This window comes from Oryx dammah, unplaced genomic scaffold (assembly GCF_014754425.2).
Source record: "Oryx dammah isolate SB20612 unplaced genomic scaffold, SCBI_Odam_1.1 HiC_scaffold_29, whole genome shotgun sequence".
Taxonomy (NCBI): Eukaryota; Metazoa; Chordata; class Mammalia; order Artiodactyla; family Bovidae; genus Oryx; species Oryx dammah.
Window position 1 is genome coordinate 30,947,167 of NW_024070213.1, and position 27,244 is coordinate 30,974,410.

Consider the following 27,244-nt stretch of genomic DNA (forward strand, 5'->3'; position numbering starts at 1 on the left):
AGAGTCAGACACAACTTACTGACTAAACCGACCCCACCACGGTCATTGCTGGTCAAGTTTTTTCACACGTGAATCTGCAATGTAATGGCAGCTTATTTTCATTAAGCACCAAAATTATTAAACCATCTTCTTCCTAAATGACCTTTGCAGTGAATTCCACAAATTCCACACTCAACAAACATGAACCTACATTCCATATGCACAGACGTCTGCACCCCGCCTCTCACCCCCTCACTAGCACCACCCAACGCCCTTCTGCACTCACCAGGGCAGCTGTGGAAACACCCAAAGCTTCTAGAAACCATAGATTAAAACCAAGGACAGAAAGGAAAGTGCAGAAAGCTATAACTGCTTAAAGACTTAAAGACTAGCAACTTAAGGACTTTCCAGGCAGGAAGCACACATCTGACCCTTCGCCATCTGCCCACTCTCACTACTGGTGTCCTCTCTGCCTGGAACATCCTTTGCCCTCTCTCACTACTCCCCCATCCTAACAACCTTCAAGCCTGAGTACAAATACCACTCCCTTTCACTTCCCTCCTTCCCCAGAATCAAGCACCAAGTTCTGTGAATTTCCCCAGACCTTTACTTTGTATTTTGACTGTTGTAAGGATCACTTATTAAACAGAGGTACGAAGCAAGCAACATCCTTTTAAGTGCTATCTGTATGCTATCAGGTAATTTTCACAATAAACCTGTAAGAAATGACCACAAGCCCCATTTTACAAACAGGAACGGTGAAGCTCTTGAGAGTCCCTTGGACTGCAAGGAGATCCAACCATCCCATCCTAAAGGAAATCAGTCCTGAATATTCATTGGAAGGACTGATGCTGAAGCTGATACTGTGGCCACCTGATGCAACAAGCTGACTCATTTGAAAAGACCTTGATACTGGGAAAGATTGGAGGCAGGAGGAGAAGGAGACAACGGAGGATGGAGATGGCTCAATGGCATCACCGACTCAAGGGACATAAGTCTGAGTAAACTTCGGGACCTGGTGACGGACAGGGAGGCCTGGCATCCTGCAGTCCATGGGGTCGCAAAGAGTCGGACAGGACTGAGCAACTGAACTGAACTGAACATAGTGCCACGCAAATAACAAGGGCCTAATAATTCTTTGGCTTTGTTGTCACTGTTGCCAAGTCAGGTGCCAAGAATAAAGCCTTGCACATAAACCCTGAACAGAAGCTTATTTCTGAGGAACAAACACAATGGGTAAGGACCGACAGAAGAGACAAATGCCACTCTCCTCATGCTACTTAAGGACCTTCCAAGTGGCTCAGCGGTAAAGAATCCACTTGCCAATGCCAGAGATGCAGGAAACATGGGTTCAATTCCTGGATCAGGGAAGATTCCCTGGAGAAGGGAATGGCAACCCACTCCGGTATTCTGGTCTGGGAAATCCCCTGGACAAAGGAGCCTGGTGGGCTGCAGTCCGTGGGGTCCCAAAGAGTAGGACCCGTCTGAGCACACAACACAGAACAGACTCCCTGAGTGTTTAATCAGAGGCAGCAAGAGTTGCCTAGAAAGTGTAAGTTTCTATGATAGGGTGGACTGATTCATGTATCTTTCTGCCACTATGTGGATGAGAAGGAAACTTTCTGTTTAGCAACACTCCTAAAGCTTGGTTGCTTTCTTGCTGCTCCCCATCCTCCCGGAGGATTTGTCAAAGTTCTCCTCTGAAGGATCAGCACTTAACAAGCTCTAAGCTTGGAGAAGAAAATCACAAAAGTAAGTGGAAGCACAAAAGGCAAAATGGAATCTGAAATTCTGATGCTTATAAACCTAAGCAAACACTTTCTTTTGTCCTCACAGTATTTTACAAGACTTTAAACCATCGCATGCTTTCCTCATATGTTTTTGTCAGTTGCCACCCAGGAGGAGGTAAGCTGTCTCAGAGAAAGCAGCTGTCCATCCTGTCCATGCTATCCTAACTCACATCTGGTGCACTGTAGTCACTCATTAAATATGGGTCGACTGACTGGCTGCAATTATTTGCATGTGTGTATATATGAATATGGGCTTCCCCGGTGGCTCAGTGGTAAAGAATCGCCTGCAATGCAGGAGCCACAGGAGCTGGGGATTCGATCCATGGATCAGGAAGATCCCCTGGAGGAGGGCATGGCAACCCACTCCAGTATTCTCACCCAGAGAAACCCATGGGCAGAGGAGCCTGGTGGGCTACAGTTCATAGCGTCACAGAGACCTAGCGTGCATGCATACATATATGAATATATGTATTTATGTCAATACATATACGTACATCATTCCATGGTTTATGGGTAAATGTGTATATATCCCCACACATAAGTGTACATTGTACATTTATGTACATGTGTTTGTATGTGTGCAGAAGATTTGTCAGACTGGAAAACACAGATACCTGTTTGCCAAAGTTGTGTCTCCTCAACACAACAAAGGCTTCTGGCTGAGTTGTTTCATATTTAACAAACATATGACAAATGTCATAGCTCACAGGGCTTCCATCATAGCTCAGTCAGTAAAGAATCTGCCTGCAATGCCGGAGACCCCGGGTTTGATTTCAGGGTCAGGAAGATACCCTGGAGAAGGAAATGGCAATCCATTCCAGCATTCTTGCCCAGAGAATCCCATGAACAGAGGAGCCTGGCAGGCTACAGTCCATGGGGTTGCAAGAGTTGGACACGACTTAGCAACTAAACCACCACCACATGGCAAACGTAGACAGTGTATTAAGAAGTAGAGACATCACTCTGCCAACAAAGGTCTGTCTCGCCAAAGCTATGGTTTTTCCAGTAGTCATGTATGGATGTGAGAGCTGGACACAAAGAAGGACGAGCGCCAAAAAATTGATGCTTTTGAACTGTGGTGTTGGAGAAGACTCTTGAGAGTCTCTGGATGGCAAGGAGATCAAACCAGTCAATCCTAAAGGAAATAAATCCTGAATATTCATTGGAAGGACTGATGCTGAAGCTGAAACTCCAATACTTTGACCACCTGATGCGAAGAGCTGACTCATTAGAAAAGACCCTGATGCTGGGAAAGATTGAGGGCAGGAGGAGAAGGGTACAACAGAGGATGAGATGGTTGGATGGCATCACCGACTCAATAGAAATGAATTTGAGAAAACTCCAGGAGATGGTGATGGACAGAGAGGCCTGTCCGGCTGCAGTCCGTTGGGTCACAAAGAGTCAGACACAACTGAGTGACTGAACAACACTATTATCTACATACTAACGATCCAGATGTTAAAAAATCAATCATTCAGAGTAAAAAAAAAAAAAACAAAGAAAAGACTTAACAAACAATGATACTTTGACTATCTTTCAAAATCCTCCTCCCTGTTTATTAGCTTCACTGTTAAGGGGAGGAGAGCAGTGGTGCGTATAAGGACTAATAATGATTCTTTGCAAATCTGCTAGGTGAAACATTCCAAGTTCTTTTGGCCTGGCCAAGTGTCCTTATTTAAGTTGTAACATATATAACTTACAATTTACAATTTATAACAACTGGAATGATACTATTGACTGGTTATATGTGCCAGACACTGGCAGTCAGTGTTTTGTTTTGTTTTTTCCCTATCTAAACTTTACACCAACTCTGCAAGGTAGATGTTATTATCTCCATTTATTCATAATAAAACTAAAACTCAAAAAGATAGAGTAATTTGCTGAAGATACTCTGTTGTTTACCTAGTCATGGCAGTCTATAAACTCAGGATTCGACTCTGAAGCCCAAACTCTTTTTCAGCTCGCCAGGCTCTTCTATCCATGGGATTCTCCAGGCAAGAATATTGGAGTGAGTTGCTATTCCCTTATCCAGGGGATCTTCCTGACCCAGGGATCGAACCCAGGTCTCCTGCACTGCAGGTAGATTCTTTACTGCCTGAGTCAAGCAGTATGCATTCAACGGTACCTCTTACACAGTTTTATAAGCACTAACTTTGAGGGAAATGTGTTCATGCAGCTTTTATTCGTTGTCCTTGTTCAGCCGCTAAGTCGTGTCCGACTCTTTGCGACCCCATGGACTGTAGCACGCAAGACTTCCCTGTCCTCCACTATCTCCCTAAGTCTGATCAAATTCATGTGGATTTTCATAAGTAATTCTCTGCACAGAGAGATTAGCCCACATGCCAGCCAAGCACAGTGAACATCACCCCAGGCTACAGACAGCAAGAGGCAAGTGTGTCTCAGGAACAACCCGCCTGGGCTTCTCAGAAAATGAAGCATTTTCCTCTTGATGATGTCCTCCGAAAGAAATTCAGTCTCTAACAGAGCTTCATTCTTGCTCCTCCTATACAAAAAAATGGGCTCATTCATTGCAAACGAATGGGAAGTTCTGAACTCATTTCCTTATATTACTTGAAATGAAAGTGCTTTCTGTCTTTAGAGCAAAGAACTGCTGCATGCTATGCCCTTTGAGAAGAACAATCAATACCATGAAGGTGAGAGAAAATGAGCTCTTATATATTTTTAAGGGGAGTGGAGTTATTTTTAAACGTAATGATAGAATTCTAAAGAGAGCAAAGGAAATTCCCAGTTTAGAGAATTCCGCTGCCTTTCCCTGCAAGGATTGGCTGTTACCTCTTTGACCTTCTTTCCAGGAGCAGGCCTGAGAAAGGGAGGGAAACCATATGTTTCCAAAGTTTGTTTGTTTTCTTTTTTAATTTACAGATGTTTCTGAGCATTTGTAACAGCCGTGAAACTGTTTCAGTTGGTTCTCACCTGGCCCTATACGCCTTTGCTCCGCATAGGAAAGCACTGTCTACTCCCTCCATATCCCTAGACCGCAACCATCCCTGGAAGAGCCAAGCGCAGCATCTTCAGCTGAAGGGACTGAAGGTGAAAGGGGCCCCTGACAGTGAGAGAAGCACCAGGCTGTCCCTTCAACATGACCAGGAGGACCGAGAAGAAGCAGAGGGAAGGAGTTCTGCCTCACCTCCAGTCTTCCCGCGCAGTCCCTCCTGCCAAGAACTCATTTTCAGACCCTTAACCTGAACGTCCCAGAAAGGAAGGGAAACTTCGACCTCTGAGTGATCCTCAGAGTTCTGATTTCCAGGCTGATTTTAGTTTTGTATGTTTTCTGATTTCAACCCCCTGCCTAAAGCAATCTCCCGGTCACCAGAAGACAGCCACCGTGTAAGCCGAGCAAAATTGCTTTATGTGACAAAAATTCCAGCTCTGATCCCGCAAAGGTACATGACCTTGGGGGAAATTAACTCCTCCTTCTGAAGATTTAGTTTGGGGGGTGGGGGGTACAATGAGGATATAATATCCATTATAAGAAAGCTGATAAAGCCCCAATAAAAATCGCCTAGTCCCTGACTCTTTAGCAGCTAGGGTTATCAACGAGTGTCCTGTGTTTATTATGGGCTCACTGCACAAAGCAGCGGAGCCAGGCTGGGTGTCCGTGTTTTCATTGTCCACGACTCCCTCGTTAGTGACTTCTCTTACCAAGCATTCACCAAACCTCAGGAAGATGCCTGGTACCTGCTTCTGGTTCTCCACTGCTCTGAACTTCTACATAGCCTAAGATACATTCTCATTAAGTTCAAGGGACAAAGTTAGCCTAGCTTCTTCTTCCCCTCGGTCATTGGCAAATCGCTGACTACCACTCAAGCTTGGGAAGAAAGGCGAAAAGACTTTCCACGGTCAGGACAGGTGTCCGCACATCTCTCGGGGTTAAGGGCTGGGGAAGGGCCCCCTGACTACCGTCTCCAGGTTGGGGAACGACAAAAAAAGGGAGGAGGATAAGAAGATCCAGATGAAAGGGCCGCTGCGAGGCAGTCCTCGCCGGTGACCCTGTCCTCGACGCCCCGGGGAGGAAAGGACACGAGTGGGGTGGAGCCGCGAGGGCAAGAGTACCTGAAGATTCCGGCGGCCGTCCGGTTCCTCCTCCACGCAGTGCCCTGTTGCAGGACTCCCTGCACGATCTCCTTCTCGTCCGGCAGCCGATAGACAGGGAAGACGTAGAGCCAACAGAGGACCACAACGCAGAGGGCACTGGCTCCCACAGGCAGCCGGGTCCGCGGGAACTTCCACGCCAGGACGGCCATAGCCCCTCTGGATGTGTGTCGCCGGGCCCGCCCGCAGGGGCTCATCGCAGCCCCGGGGTCCCGGGGTGGGGGTTGGGGGCGAGGACCGGAGCCTCAGCACCAGGCTAGGCGCAGCGGCAGCGGAGGGTTCCCCCACCGCCGGCCCCCCATGCACACACCTTCCGCTTTCTTGCACGCACTGGGACGCCCGCTCCTTGGGCGCCCAGGACCCCAAAGGTCAGCGCAAAGATATTTTTTTCCAATGCAACTTTTCCAAGGATGTCTTGCTAGGGTAAGTGGCCGGGGAGCAAGTCACGAGCTACGGCCATGGTCGTTTCTCCCTGCAGAAGGCGGGCGCCGGGGTCTCCGAGAGCGCGGGGAAGGGGGGGGCGGCGGCGAGGTGTTGCTCCCGCCGGTTCTGCAGCATCACCGTCGCCCTCGGCGTGGGTCCGGGGAGAGGCTCGGCTCCCTCTCAGACATCTGGCCCGCGGCGTCCCCTTCCGAGCGATGCTCCTGCGCCCTTCACCGCCTCTCCCCGCCTCCCGCTCTGCTGCGCCGCCAGGCAGCCCCCCCGCCCGCCCCACGCCGCCCCCTAGACGCGCCAAGTCCTTGGAAATTTCCACGGCGGCCGGGACCGCTAGCCCGCCCCGGGCTTCTCCTCCTGGCTTGCCAGGACCCCCGCTCCCCACCCCTCCCGCAGAAGAAAAGAACTCGCTCTCATCAGTGAATTCAGCGGCGCGCCGCAGCCTTCCGCGGCGCCCGGGACTTCGCAGACACACGCCCGGGGATTGGTGGAAATCAAGGTCTCCCCTCCTTCCCCCACCCGCAAAATTGCCTCCTTTGACCCATTCAGATCCGCGACGCTCGGCTCGAGAGCGAACTCCCCTCTCCCGCTCTGGTCCCTCCGGAGGTAGAGGCAAACAATAAAATAAAAAACAATAAATAATAACCCCCCTCCCCCAAAATGTATATATTCAAATCCCTGAGCGTGGCCGAGGCTGGCGGATAGCCTGACCCTCCGACACACAGCCGGCTCGCCGGGGCTGTCACCCCGCCGCCGTCACCCTCGGCTCTCTCTAACTGGTTGGTTATTAACCCGCAGTGAGGCGCGAGGAGGCCGGCGGAGACTGAGTCCTTGCTGGGCCCCCACCCCCATTCCCCCGGTCCCGACGCCGCGGCTCCAGCGGTCCCCGTGCGCGCGCACAAACGCGCACACACGCTCGCGGGCTCGCGGGCCCGCGCGCGCGCACACGAGGAGGTGCTTGCACCCCGGGGTCCTCTGCCTAGCCTCCGCCCTGCGGGGAAAGGCGCTGCGCATTCAGATGTGAGGTCGGCTGGTAGTCAAGCAAGCCGACCTCGGGACGTGACAATGCCTTGGAGGCGCGGTCGCCTTCTCTCCCTGTTAGACGACAGGGCCGTCTGTTCCTCGACGTCTTTCAGCTCAATCGACCAGCTTATCGCATCCCCGACCTTGGAAAAGCGCCATCCGCCTGGGCTGGCGGTTCTGGGAGCCAGCGTGAGGAACTCCGCCTGTGGCAAAGGTCATGAGGAAGGAGGCTTCTTCATAGGCAAAGGCAGGATTGAGCCTCAGGAAACCCCCTGTTCCCGAGCATCTATCCCCAAAACCAGAGTCTGCCTACTTTACTGTTTCATGCTCTCACCTACACCTCTGACTTTACCGGGGGCTGTCCCCCTACCACCTCTCTCGGAGAAGGAGTTAACTTGCAGCTCCAGTCAATAAAAATTCCTGGGCATGACAAGGGTGTCTCAGGTCAAACCTCTCTGTTAGCAGAACAGCTTGTGTGACAGGATTATCCACACACCTGCCGCTATGCACATGATGGTTTACTACCTCTCAAACATAAACAGCACAGAGTCCGGAGTATTTTGAAAGTCTTAATTAGCATAGCAAGAATAGCAAGAAGAGATAAGAAAGCCTTCTTCACCGACCAATGCAAAGAAATAGAGGAAAACAACAGAATGGGAAAGACTAGCGATCTCTTCAAGAAAATTAGAGATACCACGGGGACATTTCATGCAAAGATGGGCTTGATAAAGGACAGAAATGGTATGGACCTAACAGAAGCAAAAGATATTAAGAAGAGGTGGCAAGAATACACAGAAGAACTGTACAAAAAAGATCTTCATGACCCAGATAATCATGATGATGTGATCACTAATCTAGAGCCAGACATCTTGGAATGTGAAGTCAAGTGGGCCTTAGAAAGCATCACTATGAACAAAGCTAGTGGAGGTGATGGAATTCCAGCTGAGCTCTTTCAAATCCTGAAAAATGATGCTGTGAAAGTGCTGCACTCAATATGCCAGCACATTTGGAAAACTCAGCAGTGGCCACAGGACTTGAAAAGGTCAGTTTTCATTCCAAGCCCAAAGAAAGGATGCAAAAGAATGCTCCAACTACCGCACAATTGCACTCATCTCACATGCTAGTAAAGTAATGCTCAAAATTCTCCAAGCCAGGCTTCAGCAATACGTGAACCGCGAACTCCCTGATGTTCAAGCTGGTGTTAGAAAAGGCAGAGGAACCAGAGATCAAATTGCCAACATCCGCTGGATCATGGAAAAAGCAAGAGAGTTCCAGAAAAACATCTATTTCTGCTTTATTGACTATGCCAAAGTCTTTGACTGTGTGGATCACAAGAAACTGTGGAAAATTCTGAAAGAGATGGGAATACCAGACCACCTAACCTGCCTCTTGAGAAACCTGTATGCAGGCCAGGAAGCAACAGTTAGAACTGGACATGGAACAACAGACTGGTTCCAAATAGGAAAAGGAGTACGTCAAGGCTGTATATTGTCACCCTGCTTATTTAACTTCTATGCAGTGTACATCATGAGGAACCCTGGACTGGAAGAAACACAAGCTGGAATCAAGATTGCCAGGAGAAATATCAATAACCTCAGATATGCAGATGACACCACCCTTATGGCAGAAAGTGAAGAGGAGCTAAAAATCCTCTTGATGAAAGTGAAAAAGGAGAGTGAAAAAGTTGGCTTAAAGCTCAACATTCAGAAAATGAAGATCATGGCATCTGGTCCCATCACTTCATGGCAAATAGATGGGGAAACAGTGGAAACAGTGTCAGACTTTATTTTTTTGGGCTCCAAAATCACTGGAGATGGTGATTGCAGCCATGAAATTAAAAGACGCTTACTCCTTGGAAGAAAAGTTATGACCAACCTAGATAGTATATTAAAAAGCAGAGACATTACTTTGCCGACTAATGTCCAGCTAGTCAAGGCTATGGTTTTTCCTGTGGTCATATATGGATGTGAGAGTCGGACTGTGAAGAAGGCAGAGCGCCGAAGAATTGATGCGTTTGAACTGTGGTGTTGGAGAAGACTCTTGAGAGTCCCTTGGACTGCAAGGAGATCCAACCAGTCCATTCTGAAGGAGATCAACCCTGGGATTTCTTTGGAAGGAATGATGCTAAAGCTGAAGCCCAGTACTTTGGCCACCTCATGCGAAGAGTTGACTCATTGGAAAAGGCTCTGATGCTGGGAAGGATTGGGGGCAGGAGGAGAAGGGGACAACAGAGGATGAGATGGCAGGATGGCATCACTGACTCGATGGACGTGAGTCTGAGTGAACTCTGGGAGATGGTGATGAACAGGGAGGCCTGGCGTGCTGCGATTCATGGGGTCTCAAAGAGTCAGACACGACTGAGCGACTGAACTGAATTGAACTGAACTGAATTAGCATAGGGCTTTTCTCATTGTTGAGTCAATGACTGTTGAGTCAGGCCTCTATACCCTTAAGCACCTGGGAGTATGTTTTGAGTTAATGAATTTTCTCTTTCTTTGTTATAAACTGTATCCTTGCAATGTAAGAATGTAAGTAGTGAGTAGTGAAGTCGCTCAGTTGTGTCTGACTCTTGCAACCCCATGGACTGTAACCTACCAAGCTCCTCTGTCCATGGGATTTTCCAGGCAATAGTACTGGAGTGGATTGCCATTTCCTTCTCCAGGAAGAATGTAAGGATATCAAATATCTTAAGGCTAAGTAGATCTTAAGGGAAAACAAGTTTTCTGATTGACTAACCTTTATCAATAGAAAGTAAGACAGGGCCATAAAATGTCACCAGACCAGAAGATATTGTAAACAAATGTAAGACCCTTGTACGAACAAAGATATGCTGATAACGGTCGGAGCAGCTGACCCTGCGTGACTTTGTTACATTTATCTCTATGCATAACTAAAAGTATAAAAGTGGACCTGAAAATAAAGAAAACGGATCAGTTCCTGGAAAGACTGAGTCCCCCGTGTAGTTTCTTTCTTGTTCTCCGTTTTTCTGGCTGAATTCCCATCTGGAGCGTGGGTACTCACCAAGCCTGCTAATTTTGCCTGGGCTTCTAAGATCTGACTGGGGAGGCCTCAGTGTCTCCTCTCCTTTGGGAGAACGGAAAGAAGCCTGAGGCCTACGTAGGTGGTGCAAGTTCCTTGTCTTGGAACTTTATTGGTATTCCACGTAAACCAAGTTATTCAGCTTCTTTTTCTCCACCAGTATTTCCTACTACACTATCCTTTTCTAATCTCTCTTTATACTTCTAATTAAATAACTTTTTCCTAGGACACCAACTCCGTCTCCACTTCGAACTCCCTGGATCCACCTGGGTTGGACCCCAGCAGGGCGGAGTCCAGAGACCCATAGTGTCTGCTATCACTGGCGGCTGGGCGAATAGCACGGCTCCTCCTAGCGGTTGCCTATACTGTTTGCTTAGGCACTGCATCAAGCATGAAGTGTGCAGGGACAAAAAAATCCCGCAGCCTGCTAATGGGGTCACCTTCGTCGTCAGGAGATCACAATTTAAGGCCATAGCTTCAGCTGCTCAAGCCCACTTTGGCTACCACGTCCCTCAAATCTACAGTGACTGTTAGGTGGCCTGATGCATCTTTATCTACTGAGAGATGGGACTTGAGAAGTTGACGGAAAGTTATTTATCAAAAATCACTGCTCTCTGCCTGCAAGCGTGCCCCAGAAATCCCTCCTACTTACTTTAGGCAAATCAAGAGAGATGAAAAAGCGTGAAATCCCAAAGTTACATCTTACACAGTGGAACCTAATCCAGAGTCTTTGAAATGACGATTACCTGAAGTCTGGCAAAATACCCAACCCACCTTCTTCTGCTCTGGGAAAGGAATTCGGGGAACGGGAGTGGTCCAAGGGGACAGGGAAACATGTCCCATAGTTGCCAGACTGGATAAATCATATACCTCCTTTGTTCCAGTGATTTAAATCGAACCCAGACTATCCCGATTTCTCTTTTCTCCCCTCAGTCCAAGGGATACACTTATTTCAATTTAAGGGCTACAAATCAATAGGACAGAAACGACAAATATGGTGTGGTTATGAAGGGTCTGTGTGAATGTTTCCCTATTTAACATCATTTAACAATGCAGTAAAGTTGTGCCTTAAACTGAGGGGCTTCTGTGATGCAGTGTGCTGTTTTTCCTTCTTCTGAAAATTAAGATTCTATTTCCCTACAATCCAGCCTCATTACCTGCTTCTCTGGAGCATGAACACTTGAATCTAGGCAGACCATTGCCTTTCCCCTTTCCAAGTCACACAGGCATTTCTTTTGTCACTGTGTTTTGCGGTCCATGTACTTCTCGTATGGGATATCTTTTTTTCTCCCTCCATACAAATACAGTGCATCATTAAAGGCCAATCCAAGGTGCTAGGGATTTCTCCCTCTATGTGTTCCCAGATCACCTAAAACACAGACTTCATGAGTAGGAACTCATTAAACGTTTCTGATTTATGCTTCTATTCCCTTTGAACTCCTGATCTGAATGTCTGTAGCATTACCTGTCTCTGACAGATGATTAAACATTTAGATGTGTCGTGTTCTGTTGCTAGCATTTTTCATATGTAACTTTGTCTCAGCAAGGGGGCAGTAAGAATATTGGGTCTCATGTATCAAATGACAAGACTATCCTTTTCATCCAAAGGAGGATCAATGTCTGAGGAAGAGCAGGAACAATATTTTACACTTTTTTCATATTCCTCCAGGTGCTATCTCAGGCTTGAACACATACATACTCAACAATTGTTGCTTGATTACTTTCTTGATAAATCTGAGCATCTCTAATTTATTCCAGCTGTTGCTAAGGCAGCACTGTTTAAGGAAAGGTATAAAGCCCTATGTTTAATGTTTTAAATAAAATATTTTACCTGATATTTAGCTCTTTGGCTTATATGACTTTTAGTAGACAGTTTAGGTATTGTTTTATAGTTCTGCATCTGAGTACACACAAGTGGGGTTTGCTCTATAAATGTCTTTTACTGGACCAGTAAACACCATGTAAACACCATGGGCAAAACTACCTGATATCATAAGTAAACTTGATGGGCAGCACTTTTGTGACACTGGAGTTGTGAAAGCTGGTCTGAAGCCATGGAGAAGAGAGAGAAAAAGAGCCCCTCTCATTGAACAGTCAAGAGAGACCAAAATGCAGAAAGATGATCAGAGTGAATGGGTCAGGTGCAATTTACAAGTTAGCTTGGACACTAATGGTGTGTAGAGAAATATTAATAGTCACATAGAAGTATCTCATTAGAAGATTAAAAATTCAAAAATGTCATCCTTTCTTCAGTCTCCTCTCAAGTTCTTGTTGTCAGAATGACTTGGAATGAAGAGATAGCCAAAAACACACCCTTTTTACAACCAGTTATAATACCCTAGTAAATAGGGTTGTAGTGTGAGAAAGATCAAATAAATGCATTTGCTTATCTTCACTCCCTCTTGTGACCCCACTAAAAGGACAAGTAAAGGAATAAAAGAGGCATAAACTCAAAAAAAAAAAAAAAAAAAGAGAGAGAGAGAGAGAAAAGGAAAAGATGCATAAGCAGAAAAATGATGTCAAGAAGTTCACAAGTGGGTAAGCAATTGAAGAGTGATAACTGATTTATCAGAATGGAGAAAACTCTAGGCCTTCAAGTGATATTTTGTGTGTGTGTGTGTGTGTGTGTGTGTGTGTGTGTAGGCACACAGGATGAAGCAGTATAGATTGAAGCCAACAGGAGTCAAACTAATTGGCACGAAGGAGTTCTTCAAAGGCTCAGAAAATAGAAGTACCTGTTACCTCTGAAGATGGAAATAATGGATGAAAGAAAATAAGAGGTTTGAAAGTCTATAGAAGGAAGTAGTGTCTCTAGGAACAGTCGTGTCCTATAGCCTGGCTTAACATAAGAGATCAACTTTCCAGAGAGACTGACCAGCACAAAAAAGAAAACCTACAGATTGTGATATAAGCAGGAGGTCTCCATAGCCATATCCCTACCTCACACTTGTGGTGAATCCCATCAGTAGATAAAGTCAACTCACACAGACCCACTGGCTTCTTTGTTAGGCTTCAATCTCAAATAACAGTGGGGAGTCAAGGATCTAAAAAAATGCAAAAAAAAAAAAAAAAAAGCAACCCAGAGTGGGGAAATCTCCAATAAAAACTATAATAAAATCTTCACAGGGTTAAGAGAAAATCCATGAAGCAAGAAAAAAAAAAGACATATTCAAATGACCAGATTAAAAGCATGGTAAACACACACACACACATACACAAAATTCGTAGAAGAGTTGAAACACAAATTTGAAGAAGTCTCCCAGAAAGTAGATCAAAATCATAAAAAAGAGCAAAAAGAACAGACTCAAGCAGAAAAATAAACATCTAAAATAATAGGAATGGAAGAGAAAAAACTAGGAGAAAATTTTCAAAGACCTACTTTAAAAGTCCTAAAATTAGAGTCCATCAAGGACTCAACATAAGGAATAAAAAAGACCCACAACAAAGGATATATGACAGTGAAATTTTAGAAAGCAAGGAAGAAAAATTTGTGAAAGATTTTTTTTTAACACAAAAGACTGGAAATAATGAAGGCATTAGATTTATTTAAAAAAAAAAAAAAGCATTAGAAACCAGAAGGAAATGGAGTTAGGTCATCAAAATTCTTAAGGAATTTTTTTATAGCCTCAAGTTCTCTGTAGAGTCAACATGTGACTCAAACCTGAAGATAGAATAGAATTTTCAAATGCAGATTTCAAACTTTCAAAAGTCTTAAAAATTTTACTCCTGGGCACTCTTTCATGGGAAGATACTGGAAAGAGTCCACTAAAATAAGTTTACAAAGAAAAAAATGAATTAGGGATCGAAGGTTCTCATACAAAAGGGGAACAAAGGGAATTCCTAGGGAAATAGCCTCAGATCAGAAGGACAATTGATAACTCCTGGTTTTAGCTCAAAAGTAACTTGGAAGTTGTAACTCCCATCCTTCCCAGAAAGCTGAACAAGCTGTAAATCAACTTCTATTGCACCATCAGAGAACTGAGGTCACAAGGCAAACTACTAGTCTGGAGACATAGGCAGATTCAAAGCCAAAGCTGAGACCTGTTTATTTGAAGTAGAAGATATGGAGCCAAAAACTGGTAGGATCAAAGCATCCTAACTTGGAGTTGGTAAAAATGGAATTTCTGAAAGTTGAATGTGGACTAGCAAGAGTCAGAAACTCCTAGGAATAATAATGAGGTGGGTCCCTATTTTGTAAAATTTAACTCCAGGAATCCCACCAGGCTCTCAGGGTAAAAAACTAAGAAAGATCCTTTTAAGGCTCTGGTAGGGGTAGAGAAGAGTAACTATTGTAAAATATGTAAAATATGCTCAGAAGATTCTTGATAGCAAAGTCCTATCATGTCTCTATCCCATCTAGAGGAATAGCACTTCTCCCATTTTAACAGTTATCTTCCTGCCTCAATTAAGCTGAGAAAACAAAACTATGTAACATTTGTGAAGTTCACAGCCCAGGGACACAGGTCTTTGATCATAATATCATGGAACGTTTGCCTTCTTCCATACCTTGTGCTGTGCTGGGCTTACTCAGTCGTATCCAACTCTTTGCAACCCCATGGACTGTAACCTACCAGGCCCCTCTGTCCATGGGGATTCCCCTGGCAAGAATACTGGAGTGGGTTGTGATGCCCTTCTCCAGGGGATCTTCCCAACCCAGAGATCAAACTCAGGTCTCCTGCATTCCAGGCAGATTCTTTACCATCTGAGCCACCAGGGAAGCCCAAGAATACTGAAGTGGGAGTCTATCCCTTCTCCAGGAGATCTTCCCGACCCAGGAATTGAACAGCAGGCTCCTGCACTATAGGTGGATTCTTTACCAGCCAAGCTACCAGGGAAGCCCCTTCTACCCCTTACAACCAGACTAATAAGTTTGTAAGCAGAGGATTGCTGAAAATTTACAAGATGCAAATTCTCCCTGAGGAAAGCACTTAGAGGAAGCTCCAAGTCAATGGATGAGTTAAAACAAGTGATGTTAGAGCAATTTGAAGCCTATGGCACTTTGGAGCTACTACAAACATTAAACATGGGCAAAAATTCAGCCAAATTATCACAAAACTTTTCACTAAAGGCCTAATTATGTCTGTTCTTATTACTCAATACATCATGTCTGGCTTTCAACAAAAATAATAAGGCAAGACAATTATACATTATATATTACAAAACAAGAAAACAAAAAACAGCATGAAAAACAAAGCAAGCATCAGAACCAGACCCAGCAAAGAACATATGACCCAAGTGTAGGAATTATCAGACAGAGAATTTAAAATCATTGTGATTAAGATGTTAAAAGCTTTAATGAAAAAGGTAAATAGCACACAAGACCAGTGGCTAATGTAAGATGAGCAGTAGAACCTCTAAGCAAGGATCAAATGAAAATGCTGGAAAACAAAAACACTATAATGGAAATAAAAAATATATTTGATGAGCTTATCGGTACTGCATATAGCTGAGGAGAGAATCAGCAAGCCAGAAGACAGGTCTAAGTAAATTCCCAAACTAAAAGTGGGATCAGTTCAGTTCAGTCGCTCAGTCGTGTCTGGCTCTTTGTAACCTCATGAATCACAGCACGCCAGGCCTCCCTGTCCATCACCAACTCCCGGAATTCACTCTGACTCATGTCCATCAAGTCAGTGATGCCATCCAGCCATCTCATCCTCTGTCGTCCCCTTCTCCTGCCCTCAATCCCTCCCAGCATCAAAGTCTTTTCCAATGAATCAACTCTTTGCATGAGGTGCCCAAAGTATTGGAGTTTCAGCTTCAGCATCAGTCCTTCCAATGAACACCCAGGATTGATCTCCTTTAGGATGGACTGGTTGGATCTCCTTGCAGTCCAAGAGACTCTCAAGAGTCTTCCCCAACACCACAGTTCAAAAGCATCAATTCTTCAGCGCTCAGCTTTCTTCACGGCCCAACTCTCACATCCATACATGACCACAGGAAAAACCATAGCCTTGACTAGACAGACCTTTGTTGGCAAAGTAATGTCTCTGCTTTTTAATATGCTATCTAGGTTGGTCATAACTTTCCTTCCAAGGAGTAAGGGTCTTTTAATTTCATGGCTGCAATAGAAAATCGTTAATTCAAAACATTAAATAGGCATTTCCTGGAGGATGACCAAGATTGAAGAGTAGGAAGATTGAGTTCACCTTCCACAGGCATACCAAAATTAAAACTATGTACAATATATTATTTAGTTCATTTCAGTCACTCAGTCATGTCTGACTCTTTGCAACCCCATATAAATCTATATAATTACCATTATATACAATACACTTTTGATGAGAAAGACCAGAAGACTAGCAGAAAAGATATTCTACAACTAAAGATATAATGAGGGAACTGGAAAAGGGTGGGCAGAAAGGATGGAGACATGATATAGCCAAGACCCATACTTCTAAATGGGTAACCCACAAATGAAAGGATAATTACAATTTCAGAGGTTCTTCCCTAGAAACAAGGAAAAGACCTCCCTACCCTGGGGGGTCTTGCACTGGGAAGATGAGGCCCTAGCACATTTGGCTTTGAAAGTCAATGGGTCTTACTCTTGGGAAGGGAGATCCAGAGGGGTGTGGGAAATAGAGACTTCACCTTTAAAGAATGCACATAAAGTCTCAAATGGTTGAGGACACAGGTCAGAGGCAATAGTGTGAATGGAGACTGGGACAGACTCACCTTTGCTTTTGGAGAGCCTCCCAGAGAGGCAGGAAGAAACTGGAGCTCACCCTGGGGACAAGGACACAGGGACAGTAATTTGCAGAAGCTTGTTCTACCATGAGAAAAACGTTGCTGGAAATCCCCATTTTGAAATATTCCCTTTAGCTTTTTCATGCCAGAACCTGGCCCTACCTATTGCACTCTTGGCACTAGCACTGGATCTCCTATGGCCAAGAAACTAGGCAGGCAGGGACACAGACCCACCACCAACAGGCAGACACCAGCCTCGGGACTGTGGGAGCCCTGCAGCCTGCCATATAAAGATACAACCCATCCACCACTAGGCCAGCACCAGCTCTGGGACACCTTGGACACCTCAGCCACTCACCCTGGGATCTGACCTCACCCACCAGAAAGGCAGCACAAGCTTTGAGACACTCCTGATCTCACAGCAAGAAGTGTTAGGAACTAGCCCCACTGACTAGAGGGCCAGCACCAGCTCCAGGACCCTCACAGCCTTGCAACCAGAGACCCCAGAACCTGGCTCTGCCTACGAGCAGACCAACACAAGCTCCAAGACACCTTGAACTCCTTAGCCAGCTGCCTTGGGATCCAACAGCTTTGGGACATCTCTAACACCACATCCAGCTATATCAAGAACTGGACCCATCCACCACCAGGACAAAATTAAATCCAGGATCCCTGGTCCCACAGCTTCTGCCACAGAACCCAGCTCCAACCACCAGTGGGCCAGCACTAGTTCTGAGACATGATGGGCTCTGTAGCAAGCCACCTTGTGATCTGGCACCAACCTCTACACAAGACAAGGCCTGGCAATCAAGTGGACCAAGGGCCAGCCTCACTTAGCAGACTGCTCACAGTAGTGAGCCCATTACAGCAGAGGGACACACACATACCACATAGAGAGCACCACTGGAGCATATAGTTCTGATGATCGGAGGGGATGCATAGGATGTCTCACCCTCTCCCCCCAAAAAGCATCTTCTCCAAGGTTGGGAAACAGCCAACCTACCATACACATAGAAATAAATACAGCAAAGTAGGCAAAATGAGGCAACATAAGAATATGTTCCAAAATAAGGAACAAGATAAAATCCCTGGAGAATTAAGTAAAGTGATGATGATGATAAGAAATCTACCCAATAAAGAGCATAAGGTAATAATCACTGTTGGTTGTTGGTTGTTCAGTCGCTAAATTGTGTCCAGCTCTTTGCAACCCCATGGGCTACAGCATGCCAGGTTCCTCTGCCCATGGAGATTTCCAGGCAAGAATACTGGAGTGGATTGCATTTCCTTCTCCAAGGGATCTTCCCACATCAGGTATTGAAGCCATGTCTCCTGCACTGACAGGCAGATTCTTTACCACTGAGCGACTGAAGCTGTTCAAAGAACCTGAAAGAAAATTAGACAGAGAAGTTGAAAGTTTTTAACAGTTAAAAATATAAAGAGAAAACAAGAAGAGATAAAGAATATAATCTGAGAGAAGTAGCTCAGTCTTGTCCGACTCTGCAACCCCATGGACTGTAGCCCACGAGGCTCCTCTGTCCATGGGATTCTTCAGGCAAGAATACTGGAGTGGCTTGCCATTTCCCTCTCCAGGGGATCTTCCCAACCCAGGGATCAAACCCAGGTCTCCCGCATTGCAGGCAGATGCTTTAACCTCTGAGCCACCAGGGAAGCTAAAGAATATAATAACTGAAATAAAAAGTACACTAGAAGGAATCAAGAGTAGATTAGATGATACAGAGGAATGTATCAACTAGATGGAAGAGAGTAGTGGAAATCACTGAAGCTGAACAGAAAAAATAATAAAAAAGAAACGAGGACAGTTTAAGAGAACTCAAGGACAACATAAAGCAGTCTAACATTCATATTTTTGACATAGATAAAGGGGCTGAGAATATATTTGAAGACATAATAACTGAAAATTTTCCTAACATGGGAAAGAAAAATACAGGTCCAATAAGCACAGAGAGTCCCAAACAGGATCAACACAAAGAGGACTGCACCAAGGCATATTGTAATTAAAATAAAAAAGTTAAAGATAAGGGACAATATTAAAAGCAGCCAGGTAAAAATGGTAAGTCATATACAAGGAACTTTGATAAAGCTATCAGCTGACTTATCAACAGAAAATTGCAGGCGATAAGGGAGTGACAGGATATATTTAAAATGATGAAAGGGAAAAACCTACAACTAAGAATACTCTGGTTGGCAAGGCTTTCATTTAGATTTGATGGTGAGATCACAAGTTTTACAAACAAGCAAAAGTTAAAAGAGTTCAGCACCACCAAACTAGCTTTACAGGAAATGTTAAAAGAGACTTCTCTAAGCAAAAGAAGAGAAAGCCAAAATTAGAAATACAAAAATTGCAAGAAGAAAAAACTCACTTGTAAAGGCAAATATGTAGGGAAGGTAGTAAATCAACCACCTATAAAGCTGGTAGGAAGATCAAAATGCAAAAGTAGTAAAAGTATCTATCTCCACAGCAAGTAGTTAAGGAATACACAGAACAACAAGATGTAAAATATGTCAAAAACAGTGAAAGTGGGGGAGGAAATAAAAATATGGGATTTTAAAAATGCATTTGAACTTAAGAGATCAGGAACTTAATCACACATATGTAGGGATTGCTGTATATAAACCTTATGGTAACCACCACAAACCAAAAATCTATATTAGATACACACACACAAATAAAAAGGAAGGAACTTGAACATAATACTAAAGCTAGTCATCAAATCACAGGGGAAGACAGGAAAAGAAAAAGAAATGAATAAAAAAGAGCTAAAAAAAAAACAAAGCAAAAGCAAATTAAAAAATAGTAAAAGTATGTGCCTTTCAATAATTTCTTTAAATTTTAATAGGCTAGATGTTCTAATCAGAAGATATAGAATAGATGAATAGATACAAAGACAAGATACACAAATATGTATGCTGCCTAAAAGAGACTTACTTCAGATCTAAAGACAAACAGAGACTGAAAGTGAGGCAATGGGAAAAATTATATCATGCAAATAGAAATCAAAAGAAACCTGGGGTAGCAATCTTATATAAGACAAAATAGACCATAAAGCAAACACTGTAATAAGATACAGAGAAGACCATTGTGTAATGATCAAAGGATCAACCCAAGAAGATAGTAGAATTATAAATATATAGGCACTCAACATTGAAGCATCTAAATATATAAAGCAAATATTAACAAGAATAAACAGAGAAATCAACAGTAACACAACAATAGTGGAGGACTTTACCACTCCATTAATGGGCAGATCATTCAAACAGAAAATAAAAAGGAAACACAAGGCTTAAATGACGCTTTAGACCAGAAGAAGTTTACATATATATAAAACATTCCATCCAAAAAGCAGCAGAGTACATGATATTTTTCAAGTGCACATGAAGTACTCTCCAATATAGATCATATGCTACAACACTAAACAGGTCTCAGTGAATGGAAGGAAATTGAAATCATATCAAGAATGTTGGTGGTGTTCATTGGTCAAGATTCAGTGCTTCTAACACACGGGAAATGGGTTCAATCCTGGTCAGGGAGCTTATATTCCACATGTTGCATGACAAAAAAAAAAAAAAGGAAAAAAAAAATTCTGACAATTTTATGCCACAAGAAATTACCTACAAGGGAAAAAGAAATGTAAAAAACACAAGTATATGGAGGCTGAATAATATACAACTAAACAACAAATAGATTACTGAAGAAACCAAAGATGAAAGAACATTCTGGAGGCAAATGAAAATTAAAACACAACGATGCAAAATATGAGATTGCAGCAAAAGAAGTTTTAACAGGAAAGTTTACAGCAATGCAAGCTTACTTCAGGAAATAAGAAAAATGTCAAATAAAAATCAAATCATATACCTAAAGGAACTGGAAAAAGAACAAACAAAATCTAAAGTTAGTAAATGGAAAGAAAGCATAAAGATCTGAAAAGAAATGGTGAAATAGAGAACAAAGACATAGAAAAGATCAATGAAACCAAATGCTTCTTCTTTGAAAAGATAAAATTATAAATTTTTAGCCTAGACTCATCAAGAAAAAGAAAGAGAAGGCCTGAAGAAATAAAATCAGAAATGAAAGAAGTTAGAACCAATACCACAGAAATATAACTAAGGATCATAAGAGATTACTGCATAGAACTATATACTAATAAAATGGAAAATCTGGAAGAAATGGACAAATACCTAGAAATGGACAAATACCTAGAAATGTACACTCTCCCAAGTCTGAACCAGGAAGAAATAGAAAATATGAAGAAACAAATTATCTGTTTGGTTCAGTTCAGTTGCTCAGTCGTGTCTGACTCTTTGCAACACCATGAACTGCAGCACGCCAGGCCTCTCTGTCCATCACCAACTCCTGGAGTCCACCCAAACCCATGTCCATTGAGTCGGTGATGCCATCCAACCAACTTATCCTCTGTCGTCCCCTTCTCCTCATGCCCTCAATCTTTCCCAGCATCAGGGTCTTTTCCAATGAGTCAGCTCTTCACATCAGGTTGGCCAGATGGCGTTTCAGCTTCAACATCAATCCTTCCAATGAATATTCAGAACTGATCTCCCTTAGGATGGACTGGTTGGATCTCCTTGCAGTCCAAGGGACTCTCAAGAGTCTTCTCCAACACCACAGTTCAAAAACATCCATTTTTCCTCTTTTCGTCCCCTGCCACCACACCAAGAGGAGTCACCACCATGTCCGCGCATCTTCAATGGATGGTCGTGCAGAACTGCTCCAGCTTCTTGATCAAGGGGAACAAGCAGATGTACAGGGCAGAGCTGAATAACCTGAAAGCACGCAACTCCTTCCGCTAGAATGGGCTCATTCACTGCAAGACCGTGGGTGGAGCCAGGGGCGGACAGCAAAGGAGTTTGGTGGTGATGAAGAGGAGATCCGGCCCGTGCAAGCCGGCCACTTCCTACGTGAGGACCACCATCAACAAGAACGCCCAGGCCACCCTCAGCAGCATCTGGCACATGATCCAGAAGAACAAGTACCGCCCAGATTTGCGCATGGCTGCCAGCCGCAGAGCCAGTGCCATCCTGCGCAGCCAGAAGCGTGTGATGGTGAAGCCACCCCACCAAAAGCTCCTGAGCCTCTGGCCTCCCCTCCCCAGAGCAATAAAGCTGTCAGCCGCCGCCTTACAGCGTCAAAACAAAACAAAACACATAGGAATATATCTACCTAAAGAAACTAAAGACTTATATATAGAAAACTATAAAACACTGGTGAAGGAAATCAAAGAGGACACTAATAGATGGAGAAATATACCATGTTCATGGATCAGAAGAATCAATATAGTGAAAATGAGTATACTACGCAAAGCAATTTATAGATTCAATGCAATGCCTATCAAGCTACCAATGGTATTTTTCACAGAGCTAGAACAAATAATTTCACAATTTGTATGGAAATACAAAAAACCTCGAATAGCCAAAGCAATCTTGAGAAAGAAGAATGGAACTGGAGGAATCAACTTGCCTGACTTCAGTCTCTACTACAAAGCCACAGTCATCAAGACAGTATGGTACTGGCACAAAGACAGAAATATAGATCAATGGAACAAAATAAAGCCAGAGGTAAATCCATGCACCTGTGGACACCTTATCTTTGACAAAGGAGGCAAGAATATACAATGGATTAAAGACAATCTGTTTAACAAGTGGTGCTGGGAAAACTGGTCAACCACTTGTAAAAGAATGAAACTAGAACACTTTCTAACACCATACACAAAAATAAACTCAAAATGGATTAAAGATCTAAATGTAAGACCAGAAACTATAAAACTCCTAGAAGAGAACATAGGTAAATCACAGCAGGATCCTCTATGACCCACCTCCCAGAATATTGGAAATAAAAGCAAAAATAAACAAATGGGACCTAATTAAACTTAAAAGCTTCTGCACAACAAAGGAAACTATAAGCAAGGTGAAAAGACAGCCTTCAGAATGGGAGAAAATAATAGCAAATGAAGCAACTGACAAACAACTAATCTCAAAAATATACAAGCAACTCCTACAGCTCAATTCCAGAGAAATAAACGACCCAATCAAAAAATGGGCCAAAGAACTAAATAGGCATTTCTCCAAAGAAGACATACAGATGGCTAACAAACACATGAAAAGATGCTCAACATCACTCATTACCAGAGAAATGTAAATCAAAACCACAATGAGGTACCATTTCACGCCAGTCAGAATAGCTGCGATCCAAAAGTCTACAAGCAATAAATGCTGGAGAGCATGTGGAGAAAAGGGAACCCTCTTACATTGTTGGTGGGAATGCAAACTAGTACAGGCACTATGGAGAACAGTGTGGAGATTCCTTAAAAAACTGGAAGTAGAACTGCCTTATGACCCAGCAATCCCACTGCTGGGCATACACACCGAGGAAACCAGAATTGAAAGAGACACGTGTACCCCAATGTTCATCACAGCACTGTTTATAATAGCCAGGACATGGAAGCAACCTAGATGTCCATCAGCAGACAAATGGGTAAGAAAGCTGTGGTACATATACACGATGGAATATTACTCAGCCATTAAAAACAATACATTTGAGTCAGTTATAATGAGGTGGATGAAACTGGAACCTGTTATACAGAGTGAAGTAAGCCAGAAAGAAAATCACCAATACAGTATACTAACGCATATATATGGAATTTAGAAAGATGGTAATGATAACCCTGTATGCAAGACAGCATAAGAGACACAGATGTATAGAACAGTCTTTTGGACTTGTGGGAGAGGGAGAGGGTGGGCTGGTTTGGGAGAATGGCATTGAAACATGTATAATACCATATATGAAATGAGTTGCCAGCCCAGGTTCAATGCATGATACTGGATGCTTGGCATGACCCAGAGGGATGGTATGGGGAGGGAAGAGGGATGGAGGTTCAGGATGGGGAACACGTGTATACCTGTGGTGGATACATGTTGAACTATGGCAAAACCAATACAACATTGTAAAGTAATTAACCTCCAATTAAAATAAATAAATTTATATTTTTAAAAATCCATTTTTCAGCACTCAGCTTTTCTTATAGTTCAGCTCTCACATCCATACATGACTACTGGAAAAACCATAGCCTTGACTAAATGGGTCTTTCTTTGGCAAAGTTATATCTCTGCTTTTTAATGCACTGTGTAGGTTGGTCATAGAGATCATAGATTTTCTTCTAAGGAGCAAGCATCTTTTCATTTCATGGCTACAGTCACCATCTGCAGTGATTTTGGAGCCCCCCAAAATAAACTCTGTCACTGTTTCCATTGTTTCCCCATCTATTTCCCATGAAATGATGGGATCAGATCTTAGTTTTCTGAATGTTGAGTTTTAAGCCAACTTTTTCACTCTCCTCTTCCACTTTCATCAAGAGGCTCTTTAGTTCTTCTTCATGTTCTGCCATAAGGGTGTCATCTACATATCTGAGGTTATTGATATTTCTCCCATCAGTCTTGATTCCAGCTTGTGCTTCATCCAACCTGGCATTTCACATGATGTACTCTACATATAAGTTAAATAAGTGGGGTAACAATATCCCACCCTGATGTACTCCTTTCCCAATTTGGAACCAGTCCATTGTTCCATGTCCAGTTCTAACTGCTGCTTCTTGACCTGCACGCAGATTTCTCAGGAGGCAGGTAAGGTGGTCTGGTATTCTGTCCATCTGTGGGGTCACAAAGAGTCGGACACGATGGAGTGAATTTCACCTTCTAAATCACTTTTTAAACAAGACAAAGATTCCATATAAAAGAGAATTACAGGCCAATATCACTGATGAACACAGGTGGAAAATCCTCAACAAAATATTAGCAAACTGAATTCAACAATACAATAAAGGAACAAACAGCATGTTAAAGTAGGTTTTATGTTAGGGATCAAAGAATGGCTCAATATCTGCAGATCAATCCATGTAATACACCACACAAAACAATTGAAAACTAAGTCAAATGTTTTTCAATAGATGCAGAAGAAGCTTTAGACAAAATTTAGCATCTGTTTATGATAAAAAAAAAATTTTCCATAAAGTGGGCATGAAGGGAACATACCACAACATAATAAGGGCCATATTTGATAAGCCCACAGCTCACAGCATCCTCAGTGGTGAAAAGCTGAAAGCATTTGCCTTAAGAGCAAACAGGACAAGGATGTCCTTTCTTTCAAACTTTATTCAACATAGTATTGGAAGTCCTAGCCACAGATATTGGAGTAAAAAAAAAAAAGTTAAGGGAAGACAAAATGGAAGGGAAGAAGTAAAACTTTTACTGTTTGCAAATGACATGCTACTATACATAGAAAATTCTAAAGATGCCACCAAAAGACTATGAGGGTTCAGTAAATTCAGTAAAGTTGCAATTAAAATTAATTGAGCAATCTGTTGCATTTCTATACACTAACAACAAACTATCAGAAAGAAACCAAGTAAACAATCCCATTTATGATCACATAAAAAATAAGAATATACATAGGAATAAATCTAACTAAGGAGGCAAAGACCTGTCCTCAGAAAACCAACCAGTCAGGTGAAAGAAATTGAAGATGATACAAACATATAGAAAGATATACTGTTTCCTTGGATTTGAAGAATTAATAATATTAAAATGACCATATTCCCTATCAAAATATCAATGGCATTTTTCACAGAACTAGAACAACTAATTTTAATATGTATGGAAGTCCAAAAACCCCAAAGAGCCAACAATCTTGAGAAAGATGGAAGTATAATGCAACCTGATTTCAAAATATCCTACAAAGCTACAATAATCAAAACAGCATGGTACTGGCACAAAAACAGACACATGGACTAATTGGAAAGGAATAGAGACCAGAAGTGGACCTACGCTTATAGGGGCAATTAATCTATGACAAAGGAGGGTCTAGTGCCACAGAATATAAGAGAATAAAGTATGAGACTCCAATAAATAAAGAATAAAGTATGAAACTCCAATACTTTGGCCACCTGATGTGAAGAACTGACTCATTGGAAAAGACCCTGATGCTGGAAAAGATTGAAAGCAGGAGGAGAAGGGAACAATAGAGGATGAGATGGTTGGATGGCATCACCAAGTCAATGGACATGAGTTTGAGCAAGCTCCAGAAGTTCGTGATGGACAGGGAAGCCTGGCGTGCTGCAGTCCATGGGGGTCACAAAGAGTCAGACACGACTGAGCAACTGAACTGAGAGTATGAGAACAGAGGAAGGCCTGACCCATGGTGTATAAAAAAGAACACATTTTCCTTCGAGTGGTACGTACTTTTGAGGTGGTCTGAGAAATCTGGTCATGGAACATCAAAATTTTGTGAACTGACCGTTAATCATTTTGATACTATACAATTTTAACAAACTATACTTGGGATGAAATGCCATTTCGATATAACAGTTGCATGATTTCAAAAATGGCTACTTCAGGTGCAGTAAATATAAAAAGGAGAAAGAGTGGGGGAGGGGAGCTAAGACTTCCTGAGATACTTTGTGGGACATTTCACATGTTTTAACTCATTTAATCCTCAGGACAGCTCCTGGGGTGCTTATATGTTGTTATCCCCATTTTTCAAAGGAGCAATCTGAGGCATATAGAGGCTCAACAATTTACAACATTTTATTCTTTTTCAAGATCTGCCTAGAAATATCTTGAGAAAAACTTTTTTAAAAGGGGTAGTTCCCTCATGGAGTAACCCTAAGCAGCAGAACTGAAGGGTATTGGGATATTATTCTTCCCCCATACCTTCAGAGATTGCTAATAAAAGTGTGTTAATCTGTTCACACTGAAAAGACTGTATTATTGATTAACTTTACATATGATATTTATCTTTCTTTAAGAAAATTCTAAGTCCCTAGGTTACAGAAAGAATGAAGCATTAGTGAATATATCTCATCTAATGGGTACTAAGTTCAGCTAATTCTTTGTGTGTCTTTAGAATCCAATCGTCCTGAGTTACTCCCAAGAGTCTGCTTCTGATTTTATCTCCTAAACTAATCCTTGCCTGCAGTCCTTTTGCTCCTCCATCTTGTGGACTATTGACATGCTTATCTTTCTAAGAAACTCTTAATTGTGTTATCCTGCCATTAAACAAGGACTCCCAGTTTCCAAGTATGCATGTAAAATCCATAGCAGGCTGCATGCACCATAATCTCACCAATCATTATTCTCAGACTTGTATTCCCGTGCAA

General features: G+C 43.0%; 1 protein-coding gene and 1 pseudogene across 1 annotated transcript in view; one reads left to right on the forward strand and one right to left on the reverse strand.

Annotated features, from left to right (window-relative positions):
* ST8SIA1 (ST8 alpha-N-acetyl-neuraminide alpha-2,8-sialyltransferase 1) overlaps positions 1-6,521 on the reverse strand; it is a 177,675-nt gene extending 171,154 nt beyond the window's left edge. The window contains exon 1 of the mRNA XM_040235331.1: positions 5,844-6,521. Coding sequence (XP_040091265.1) covers positions 5,844-6,079 — 236 coding nt within the window. The 5' untranslated portion in view covers positions 6,080-6,521. The remainder of the gene's footprint in view (positions 1-5,843) is intronic.
* Positions 6,522-21,725: 15,204 nt separating this feature from the next.
* Positions 21,726-22,215, forward strand: LOC120858936 (annotated as a pseudogene).
* Positions 22,216-27,244: the final 5,029 nt, after the last annotated feature.